This window comes from Triticum urartu, chromosome 5A (assembly GCF_056163025.1).
Source record: "Triticum urartu cultivar PI428250 chromosome 5A, HENAU_Tu73, whole genome shotgun sequence".
NCBI classification, from domain to species: Eukaryota; Viridiplantae; Streptophyta; class Magnoliopsida; order Poales; family Poaceae; genus Triticum; species Triticum urartu.
In genome coordinates, this window is record NC_141877.1 from 611,737,269 (window position 1) to 611,749,633 (window position 12,365).

The following is a 12,365-nucleotide window of genomic DNA, read 5'->3' on the forward strand; positions in this document are numbered from 1 at the left end:
CTGCAGCATCATTCTGCGCGCCCGTCTGCCGTCTGATTGAAATCATGCGGCCAGATCACGAGCCAAGTGGCGTGTCCGACGAAAGGAAGGCCAACTTGAAGAGATGGGGCCCGCTCGGGGTGGGCGATATTGCATTTTCACATAAATATTCTACCCACAGCGCAGGCACCTCGCGGTGCAGCAGCCGGAGTGCCGGACCCACACGTCGGTCTCAGGTAGGAGTAGGGGCGCGACCGCTCCAGTAGCACAAGGGCAACGGCTCAAATTTCGGGCGCCGCGCCGCGGGAAAGAGAGGGGAGAGAGAGAGGGGTGAGGCCCCACCCATTTCCCTCCCCAATCCCACCGGTGGCGGGCCGCCCGCCGCCCCTCTCCGGCGACGAATCCGGCGGCGGGTACTGCTCTCCGTCGAGCCAGGCGGAGGAGAGCGAGGGTCGGCCGACGCTCGCGCGCTCGCGCGCGCGGGGAAGCCGGGCGCCTGCTCCCACCGCTGGCGGGCTGCCTGCCGCGCCTCCCCGGGGAGGAATCGACGGGCGGGCGCGTCGACTCCGGCCAGCCTCTCCGTCGAGGCGGACGGCGGAAGAAGCAGGTGAGAATATGCGACGCATTGTTTCGTTGATGGGAATGGGATCCGCTTGCTGAATGCTGACATCGGTGTGATTTTCCGGCGGATGTGTATTTTTCTCCAGCCCGAGCAGCGTGGAGCGGGAATCGGTGTCAGCAAACGAGCACGCTTCTCTCAGGCCGTTCGTCGTAGAGGTCAGTACAAGCAGCTCCCCCAAGCAAACCTTAGGGTTTCAAACATCGCATCTGCACTGAACAGCCCCACGGAAGTATGATAAGGAATTAAGCAGTGACCTCATGTAACCGATGGATGGTTTCATCGATGGAGAACTGATTTTTTGTGTGCTTTTGAATCATTGTTTTTGGCTATCCATCTCACTGTAAGAACATGCTAATAATATGTCTTGGCACAAAGCCACAAACACATTCCGAACATGCAGATGAAGTCACACTTCAGGTCGGTACAGCCTTTACACGCCAAATTTGCTAAGTCTCGGTTGGGGGATCCGTGTAAGAAACTGAAAATGGTACGCTGACTTAGCTGAGTACTCCCTCCATTCCACAATGTAGTGCTTCCTCTATCCCCGTGCTTCAACTTTGACCGTGAATTTAACTATCAAGACCGATTGCGGCGGGAGCAAAAATTATATCAGTGAATTCGTATTCGAAAAAAGTTTTCAATTATATAATTTTTTCTCCCGCCGCAGTTGGTCTCGTTGGTTAAATTTATGGTCAAAATTGGACCTCGGGAAGCGCGGGCGCACTATATTTTGGAATGGAGGGAGTAGTATCCATCACCTGTTAAATTCCATTTAATGCATCTCTTTCAGTCGTTAACTGAACAAATTGAATCAGATCCCAGAGATTTATGAACTGATCAATGTCCTCCGAAGACTCAATTTGTTGTAGTCCCTTCATCCATCTCCCTTCAGCCAGTGCCTCTTTTACTGTCAGGTTTTTCTGGTGCACTAAGTGGAACATATTTGTAGCAATATCCTTTAGGAGCTTGTCCCAGCAGCCATTTTTCATTCCAAAAACGAGCTATGAAACCATCACCGAGAGTAATTGTGGTGCAAGCAGCAAACAACTGCCTATCGATTTTGTCGAAGGGTACCGCTGTCCCTTTCCAAGTTTTGTCCTCCTCTTGCCATTGGTTCCACAACCATCTTAGCCTCAGTGATCTTCCGAAACTCCCTATATCCATACCCAGTCCACCATTTTGTTTGGGGGCACAGACAGCTTTCCAATTAACCAAGCAGTTTCCCCCCATTTCCCTCGTCGCCCGCATTCCAGAAGAAATTCCTTCTGATCTCGTTCAGCCTCTTCGCAGCCCAGGCACTTGCAACGAAGATAAGATCAGAAGGAATTTCTTCGTTGATATACACAAGCAGTTCTCAGCCCAGGCACCAGGCACACCATTTGTAAATCGTTACCGAAAACATAAGAAGCAGATTGGCCATGAATATGCATCATGATATACACAACTCACTTGTTTGATATATATTTTGATGGAAAATGGTAAATGGCTATAAGCAGATTGGCCCTTTTGTAATCCAAAACATTGCAACCAGTTCTCAAACAAATAACAACTCTAAAAGGCGCGCCGGGCTGGTATTATGACTGTATGTTGCATGGTTTATGACTGCCCCTACTTCCACATGTTGTGAACATGTATTTCCATCTATGATTTTTTTTGTAGAAGCTTAATCTGTGCAACTATTCTTTGAAATAGCCGCTTCAGTCATCCATGTTTTCAAATTATTATGTTCTTCCTCAGTAACAGATTGTGTTAATTGCACTAATTTTTTTTATTCTGTCTAGGCAATGGACGCGATACACGAGATGGAGGACACCTACAAAAATTCTGCAGCCATTGCTGGGAACACCGTGACAATGTTAGAAGCTTTCTCAAAGGCAGCCCTTTCAACTAGCGCTGCGCACTTGGTGCAGATCGCGAGTCAAGTCGCAGGGATAGCCGATGATTCGATTGCTAGTAAGGTCAAGCTCGTCAAAGCTGCTCGTCGACTATCTCGAATAGAAGCTTCTGGAAAGGCTCATGTCGTACGCGAGCTTATACTTGAGCCCGCCGCACTCGCACGAGAAGCTGAAAATGTAGGAAACGAGATCCTCAGGTGCAGTGCCATTGACTTGGGGAAACGCTGGGCGTTCTTTCCTACAACTCGCTGCTTTGCACAACATGGATGGACTGGTGGAAGAGCAAGCCGACCAAGATAATGAGGAAGTCCCAGAGCAACCGACAACCTGGATCTCTTCATGGTGGTCCAAAAGGAAAAGAATGAGAGATATTGAATCTTTGAAGGCTCCTTTGCTAAATCCAGCTGCCTCAATGGTCAGGGACAATACCTCTACCACCGTTCCACAGGTATGTAAACTTCCGAAGAAACCCATTTAGTATCCATTGGTGAGGTTAATACACACTAGCTAATATTTGGTCACTTGAAATTGACTAAGAAGCTGAACAAGTTATAGGGGGCTATGCAAGTATGGATACAACCATCTGCTTCTATCCTCATGTAGTAATATTGACTGTCTTTGTGAGTATTACTTAGTTATTCATTTTGTTTCTGGACATTACTGTTTTTTCATCATGGTTGACAATTGAAAATTGGAACTAGAAGTATTAACTCCATGAAGTTACTACTGCTGATATTTTTAAGTTCTGTATTCTGATTCTGAATTATTTTCTCTGTTTTTTATAGGGCCAGGGGAGGCTATGTGACAAGTGGCTAGGCATGCAGACATGCGCCCTTGCAATGTCTCTCAGTTTGCTCCCCTACATGGGAAGAGATGGCCTTTTTAAGGATAAAACAATTTTCTCAAGTAATTATCTGTGGCGGGTGGATTTGCTATTCAAGTTGTGGTGGGGCTTGGTAGCTCTTGGCGTGCCTTGCAGTTTGTATGGTCGCGGTTGTATGGCGCAGCAGTATGCCCGTGTGTCCGGCCACTTGGCAATACTTGGTATGTTATCCTTGAAGATTATATTTCTCATGTTATTATGCTCTCTCTATCCTGGAATGTAAGGCGCATAGGATCTTTCACAGCTTCCAATACATGAGTTCAACTATAATATATATTTGCAATATGATAAAAGATTTTTCGAAGAGAAGTACGACAATCTAACTCTTGTATTCTCAATTAATGTACTTTTACATGTATTAGGGGTCAAAGTTATAAAATGTTGACTGCATTAATAATTATGCGCCTTGTATTTCTGATGGAGTGAGTATTAATGGATGCTGGGAAAGATTTGACAGTTGTGTTTTTATGTAGGCCTGATTTTTCTTGTTGGCATGTTCTCTCATTGGATACTGGAGATTGAGGCGATTGAGGCGACAATACTGTTGAAATCTTTTCTTGGCCTTACAGCCGCGGGTTTTATTTGCTTGTTCATAGCTGTATGATTCTATCCCTCATGCGTATTTATTTTCACTGTCTATTCTGACTTGGTACAAGATAAGTACTAACAACCTGCACACGTTTCTGACACAGTGCTGCGCAGCGGGTGACCTGTAATGCTACTGGAGCAAAGGAATTTCGGGAGAAGATTGACAGCATTGGTGGTATTTTGGAGAAGCAAATTGTACATTAGCAGGATTCACATTGCGCTACTAAAAGTGAACGTTCTTGTCGTTACAGCTGTGGGTTTTACTTGTTTGTTCATAGCTGTATGATTCTAGCCCTCGTCCGTCTTTTTTTTCACTTTCTGTTCTGACTTTGTACTACAAGATAAGCACTAATAACCACCTCTGCACACGTTTCTGATACAGTGCTGCGTGGCGGGGCACCTGTGATGCTACAACAGCAAAGAATTTTTGGGGGAAGATTGACAACAACGGTGGTGTTTTGGAGAAGCAAACTGTACATTACTAGGATTCACACTGCAGTGCATGTGCTGCTCATGAGGGCTACTAAAAGTGAGCGTGTGATACACGCGGGCCGTTAAGCAGTATTCATCATAGATTTGGTACATATCGCCATGGAAGGTGTGTGATGTGCAATACCGTGACTGCATAACTCTTTTTTCTTTTGACTTTCGCCCGTATAACTTCGATAGTCAACACTAGGTGAATTGGTGCTCCACAGTGTTAATAAAGCACTAATCCCCTTTTTAGATGTTATTTGCTGGATGCTGTAATACATTCATACGACATATACCAGCGATGTCACGTATGAAAGAATCCAGACGGATCTACGGATGGGGAGGGGTTGAATACCCTCAAACGTCTGCTGGGGCGCCCAGTCCTCCCTGTACCCGCCCAGATCTGTGAGGTACTCACTAGTTCTTCCTCTTCTATCTATGGCGATTACAGACTTGATTCGATTACAACTTGGGAGAAGGGAAGAAGGGGATCGCGAGCATAGCTCGATAAAGAGAGGAACACGCGCACTCGCCGCCACCTATGCCTGATCCTAGCCGGGATGCCCTTACCCACCTACCACTCCTACTTATATCAGCCAGTCACGGGCTCGGTTGGGCTGAACATGTAAGAGACCGATTGGGGCCCAGTGAACTTGTGGCATGGCCTCCTCTCTCTCTTGGGCCGGCCTGGTGTAGCTCTCCCTTCCCTCTGCCCTTGTGTAGTGTGGTTGCTAACACCCCTCTTTCTTCAGATATGACTTATCCCCAAGTCGCAGCAGTCAGAAAGCGACGACGGAGATTTTCAAGGTCCTCCCAGGTATCTTGTGTAGCGTGGTTGTTTTGCGAGCGAATCAGTCCTTGCTCCCACATCTTGTTCGAGCCGCGGCACAAGTGTTTGTCCAAGATCTCCATACGAACATTTACAATATCAAAAAGCGATGTAAGAAATGAGGATGCACTCCCACCAGGTGTCAAGGCCTTGCGAAGTTGCGACACGTGGAAGACTAGGAAGATTGAGGACCCTTCAGGCAGCTTCAGCTCATACGTCACCTCGTTCACCCGTCGGATCACCGGGTATGGTCCAAAGAACTTGAAACTGAGTTTTATGGTTGGCTCGGCGGGCGACTGAAGTCTGAATGTATGGTTGTAATTTGAGGAATACCTGGTTACCAACCTGAAATTCCAGGTGGGATCTTATCTTATCTGCCTGACTTTTCATAATCTGCTTGCCGCGAACCAGATGTTGCCTTAATAGGTCCTGCATTTGCTAATGTTCTTCTAGCCATTCATTCAGCTCAGGAATAGGTGTTGCTTGGTCAGGGAGCAGTCACATGTGTCGTGGTTCTTGGTCGTAAACCACTGAGAACGGTGTTCTGTTGAGGGTAGAGTGGTATGTCGAGTTGTACCAGAATTCGGCCAAAGCTAACCATCTGCTCCAGTTGGCGGGGGTGTTGTGCACAAAGCAGCGCAAGTATGTTTCAAGATATTGATAGATGTGCTTAGTCCGTCCGTCGGTTTGCGGATGATGTGATGAATTCATCTTCAGTTCCACGCCTTGCAATTTGAAGATCTCTTGCCAAACCTTACTGGTAAAAACTACATCTCTGTCGGATATGATAGCCTCAGGCAGGCCATGGAGTTTGTAGACTTGATCAATGTATAACTAGGCTATCACTTGTGTTGTGTAGGGGTGCTTAACTGGGATAAAGTGGGCATACTTAGAGAAGGTGTCAACCACCACCAAGATGCAGTTAAACTGCCTGGACGGAGGCAAACCCCCGATGAAATCAATGGACACCAAGTCCCAGCAAGGTTTGGTGATCGACAAAGGGTGGAGGAGCCCTGGATACTGCACACGATCTGCTTTGGCTCGTTGACAGATTTGACAAGTCTGAACATGCTGCTAGATATGTTGCTTCATCCTAGGCCACGCGAACAGATGCTTGATTCTCCTGTATGTGGTCGGAAAGCCTGAATGACCACCCATAGCACTACCGTGCAAGGCATGCATAATTTGTTGTTGGAGATGCGTGTTGTTGCCCAGCTAGACCCAACCATTGAAATGGACAATGCCCTTGTGCAAGGTGAACTTACCCCCAACCACTGGTGCGATGGCAAGTTGGGTGACCAGTTGTTGTGTCTTTGGGTCTTGGTCATAACCTCTGATGATCTCCTGTAACCACACGGGTTGGCACACAGATATGGCGTAGAGCTGTTCACAAGAAGATACCGTGTGCCTAGAGAGAGCGTCCGCGGCGACATTTTCAAATCCTTTGCGGTAGCAGATGCGGTACTACAGTCCCAAGAGTTTGGTAAACGCTTTCTGTTGCCAATGGGTGTGGAGCTGCTGTTCTTCCAAATGCACTAAGATGCACTGGTTAGTTTTGATCACAAACTTGCCAAACTGCAGGTACGATCGCCACTACTCAACAACTAGGACAATTACCAGGTATTCTTCTTTGTAGTTGGATAGCCCTTTTGTGTGGGGGTCCAACGCTTTGCCGAGGTATGCGATGGGATGGCCTTCCTGTTGGAGCACATCACCGACTCCGTATTCGCAAGCATCTGTCTCAATTATGAATGGCTTAGTGAAGTCAGGTAGAGCCAGAGTGGGTGTCATCACTAGGGCAGATTTGAGTGCCTCAAAAGCAGACTGGGTGGCTGCTATCCATTGGGAAGGTGTGTTCTTGCATAACAAAGTGGTCAGGGGCTGAGCGAGCATGCCAAACTGCCTGACAAAATGTCGGTAGTAGCCTACCAGACCGAGGAAAGCTCAAACATCCTTGACACACGCTGGCACCGGCCAATCAACCACCTATTGAACTTTGCTGTTGTCGATGGAGACCCCTTGTGCAAAAATAGTGTGGCCCAGGTACTTGATTCCTTGTTGGGTTAACACACACTTGGATCGCTTGACATACCATTGATCTTTTCGTAGGAGGGACAAGACCTGCCATAAATGTTGGATGTGTAGAGCTAGTGTGCGACTGAAAACAAGGATGCCGTCGAAAAACGACATTACACACACCTGGTGTACTGGTTGTAGAGTGATCTGGATGGCGCCCAAGAATTAATGTTGCTGGTGCCCCCCCCCCAAGCCAAAGGGAACGACCTTAAATTCAAAATGACCAAAGTGGGTTTGAAATGCTGTTTTGAATTCTTCTCCTTCTGCCAGGAGAATCTAATGGTAACCTGATCGTAGATCAAGCGTACAAAACCAGCGAGCTCCAACTAGCTCGTCCAGTATGTCCTCTATCACCGGGACCAGGTATTTTGTTGATAATTGTTATAGCGTTGAGGCGCTGGTAATCGACACAGATGCGCCAGATGCCGTCTTTCTTCTTCACAAGAATGATGGGTGAAGAGAACGGGCTGCTGAGGGAGTCCTGGACTAAGGGGTCCTCGGGCGTCCGGCCTGTTATCCTTTGGGCCGGACTGATGGGCTGTGAAGACATGAAGGCCGAAGACTGCACCGTGTCCGGATTGGACTCTACTTGGCGTGGACGGCAAACTTGGCGACCAAAGATTCCTTCTTATGTAACCGACTCCATGTAAACCCTAGACCCCCTCGGTGTCTATATAAGCCGAGGGGGATAGTCCGGAAAGGACACCACATATACTCATTACCATACCCACATAGGCTAGGCTTCTAGGGTTTAGCCATTACGATCTCATGGTAGATGAACTCTTGTAATACTCATATTCATCAAGATCAATCAAGCAGGAAGTAGGTTATTACCTCCATAGAGAGGGCCCGAACCTGGGTAAACATCGTGTCCCCGGTCTCCTGTTACCATCGATCCTTGACGCACAGTTCGGGACCCCCTACCCGAGATCCGCCAGTTTTGACACTGACATTGGTGATTTCATTGAGAGTTCCACTGTGCCGTCGGCAAAAGGTTCGATGGCCCCTTCAATCGTCAATAATGACGCTGTCCAAGGAGGAACTTTCCCCCGGATAGATCTTCGTATTCGGCGGCTTCGTACTATGGGCCAACTCGCTTGGCCATCTGGAGCAGATTGACGGCCACACCCCTGGCCATCAGGTCAGATTCGGAAGCTTGAACTACGTCATGGATATCCGCGGAGACTTGATCTTCGAGGGATTCGAGCCCGCGGCAATCGCTCCCCCTCATCCCGATGAACATGACTTAAATCTGTCATCGGATCACACCCAGGAGATGGTTCATGCGGCTGCAACGACCTTAGAGCCGAAGCAGGTCGAGCAATCCGAGGCCTCAGAGTCCGCGGTGTTGGAGCCACACATGGACTCGACGACCTGCAACATTCGCTTTAATGGAACTTCGGACTCATCTCCAGCTATAAGTTCCGGACTGTGTACGCCCGCGGACACCGAGCTAGCTAGATCGGTTATCGATCTTCGAGTTCAGCGCTGCTGATGATTTCCAACACTCGCCTTGGGGTGACGTGCTAAAATCTTTAAAGAATTTGTCCTTGGAGAAGGACTCATAGCCGAACTATGTGCGCTTCGAGCTAGAGATGGATGATGAGGAATTTTGCTCCACACCCGCCACCCACTTCATAGCCACCGTCGACGACTTAACCGATGTGCTTGACTATGGCTCCGAAGACATCGATGGTATGTACGACGATGAGAACAAGGAGCAAGGCCAAGACCCGCCATTCACTGGACATTGGACGGCTACCTCTTCATACAACGTGTACATGGTTGACACACCTAAAGGATCTGGTGACGACAAAGAAGAACCAGATGCGAATAAAACCCCCGAGACACTGTCCAAGCCCCGGCGACCCAAACGCCGCCCCAAGCCCCGCCGCTCAACGGACGGCAACACCGACACAGGAGAAAATAGTACTCCGGGCGACGCCGAAAACAATGAAGACCCTGTCGGGGCTACATCTGAATAGGAACACGACAACAGGCAAGACAACCCCGACGAACATGCCATAGAAGATGACTCGGAGGATGATAGTTACCGTCCACCCTCCGAGGAGGAGACAAGCCTTGGCAACGAAAATTTCATCGCGCCTGAGGATCCTCTCGAGCAGGAGCACTTTAAGCTTCAGCTCATAGCCACGACAAGGAGCCTGAAAAAGAAACAACAACAGCTTCAAGCTGAACAAGACCTGCTCGTCGACGGATGGACTGATGTCCTGACAGCCGAGGAATATGGTCTCAAGCGCCCAGCCAAAAGGTACCCAAAACATAGACTGCTACCTCAGTTCGATGAGGAGGCAACCGATCCCATACCTCCCTCGCACAATGCGGACCGACCACCACGTGGTCGGGTGTAACGCCCCGAGACCGATGTGCCAAGTGTCCTCCAGTTATTCGCTGTTGTTGCCTTGTCATTGCTTGCGTGTCATGCATCTCATACCATGTCATCATGTGCATCGCATTTGCATACATGTTCGTCTCCCCACTCGTCCTAAAAACTCACCGATTCCCAAGGGCTGTATAAACGGCACAGTTGGGTTACCCATACCCGCATTGATGAGAATCCCGCGATAAGGGGACACGATCTCTGCTTTGACGAGACGTGCCAATGGCAACCGCGTCTCAAAACATGGAGCGGCAGACGAAAAGTGGTTCAAAATTATGACTGGACAAACGTAATGTCGTGTTGTGAAAAGCTGTCAGCGGATAGAACTCGTGTGAAAATATATTCTCTCTGTGGCTGTGTGTGGTATGTGACAGGTCCGGATACTATCATCGCATCCGAAGACTATCTTGGAGTTCGGAGAAAGGGGAACCTGCCTTGCAATTTCGAAGACAATCTGCACGCCGGACTCCTCGTCATTGAAAGCCTGGTTCAGGGGCTACTGAGGGAGTCCTGGACTAAGGGGTCCTCGGGCGTCCGGCATGTTATCCTTTGGGCCGAACTGATGGGCTGTGAAGACATGAAGGCCGAAGACTGCACCGTGTCCGGATTGGACTCTACTTGGCGTGGACAGCAAGCTTGGCGACCGAAGATTCCTTCTTATGTAACCGACTCCATGTAAACCCTAGATCCCCTCGGTGTCTATATAAACTGAGGGGAATAGTCCGGAAAGGACACCACATATACTCATTACCATACCCACATAGGCTAGGCTTCTAGGGTTTAACCATTACGATCTCGTGGTAGATGAACTCTTGTAATACTCATATTCATCAAGATCAATCAAGCAGGAAGTAGGGTATTACCTCCATAGAGAGGGCCCGAACCTGGGTAAACATCGTGTCCCCCGTCTCCTGTTACCATCGATCCTTGACGCACAGTTCGGGACCCCCTACCCGAGATCCGCCGGTTTTGACACCGACAACTGCTACTTGATGTCTACTACACAACTTGTTCTTGTAGACTCGAGTTGGGCCTCCAAGCGCAGAGTTTTGTAGGACAGTAGCAAATTTCCCTCAAATGGATGACCTAGGGTTTATAAATCTGTGGGAGGTGTAAGATGAAGATGGTCTCTCTCAAACAACCCTGAAACCAAATAATAAAAAGTCTCTTGTGTCCCCAACACACCAAATACAATGATAAATTGTATAGGTGCACTAGTTCAGCAAACAGATGTTGATACAAGTGTAGTAATGATACTAGATATTGATTTTTTTAATAGGAACAATAAAAAACAGCAAGGTAGCAATTGATAAAACCAAGCACAAATGGTATTGCAATATTTGAAAATGAGGCCTAGGGTCCATACTTTCACTAGTGTAATCTCTCAACAATGCTAATATAATTAGATCATATAACCATCCCTCAACATGCAATGAAGAATCACTCCAAAGTTCCTATCTAGCGGAGAACATAAGAAGAAATTGTTTGTAGGGTATGAAACCACCTCAAAGCTATTCTTTCCGATCAATCTATCCTAGAGTTCATACTAAAATAACACCAAGCTATTCTTTCCGATCGATCTAACCAAGAATTCCTAAAATAACACCATATGATACACATCAACCAACTCTAATGTCACCCATAGCTGGCCAAACGGGCCGGCCCGACCCGGCAGGGCACGGCCCATCTTAATCGTGCCTGGCACGGCCCGGCCTGCCAAGGCACGATTATTATACAGGCCGTGCTGTGCCGGTCCGCATGCTGCAGCTTGCAGCCCAGGCACGGCCCATATGCTAATCGGGCCAGTCCACCGGCACGCTAGGCCTGCTAATATGCCTCTTATTTTGCGCACTGGGCGTTTTTAGCCTATTTTTACCTGTTAGGCCACATTAGGATACATAAAAAAAATAAAAAAAGATAATCAGGCCGTGCCATGCCGGCCCACGTGCTCAGCCTTCAGGCCCAGGCACAGCCCCTGGCGTGCCGTGTGTCGGGCCTGGCCCGTTTAGCACGTGTTGTGCCGTGCCGGCCGTGCTACCGGGCCGACCCAGCTATCCCGGTCCGTTTGGCCACCTATAATGTCACCTAGATACTCCAATGTCACCGCGAGTATCCGTGAACTGGTTATACAATATGCATCAAACAATTTCAGATTCACAATACTCAATCCACCACAGAGAACCTCAAAGAGTGCCCCAAGATTTCTACTGGAGAAACAAAGACGAGAACGAGCATCAACCCCTATGCATAGATTACCCCAATGTCACCTTGGGAATGCGCAAGTTGAGTGCCAAAACACATATCAAGTGAATCAATATGATACCCCATTGTCACCACGGGTATTCATAGCAAGACATACATCAAGTGCTCTCAAATCCATAAAAGTATTCAATTCGATAAAACAAAATCTCAAAGGGAAAACTCAATTCACAACAAGATAGAGAGGAGAAAACACCATATGATCGAACTATATTAACAAAGCCCGCAATACATCAAGATCGTGACATCTCAGGAACATGAGAGAGAGAGAGATTAAACACATAGCTACTGGTAGAAACCCTCTGCCCCGAGGGTGGACTACTCCCTCCTCATCATGGTGGCCACCGAGATGATGAAGA

At 48.1% G+C, this 12,365-nt stretch overlaps 1 protein-coding gene across 1 annotated transcript; it reads left to right on the forward strand.

The window, feature by feature from the left end:
• Window positions 1–267: 267 nt before the first annotated feature.
• LOC125530545 (uncharacterized) lies at window positions 268–4,983 on the forward strand. The gene is made up of 7 exons (XM_087522039.1): window positions 268–586; window positions 687–756; window positions 2,383–2,944; window positions 3,282–3,540; window positions 3,853–3,977; window positions 4,072–4,247; window positions 4,350–4,983. The coding sequence occupies exons 3-6, from the start codon at window positions 2,759–2,761 to the stop codon at window positions 4,093–4,095; spliced, it is 594 nt and encodes a 197-aa protein (XP_087378165.1). The 5' UTR covers window positions 268–586; window positions 687–756; window positions 2,383–2,758; the 3' UTR covers window positions 4,096–4,247; window positions 4,350–4,983.
• Window positions 4,984–12,365: the final 7,382 nt, after the last annotated feature.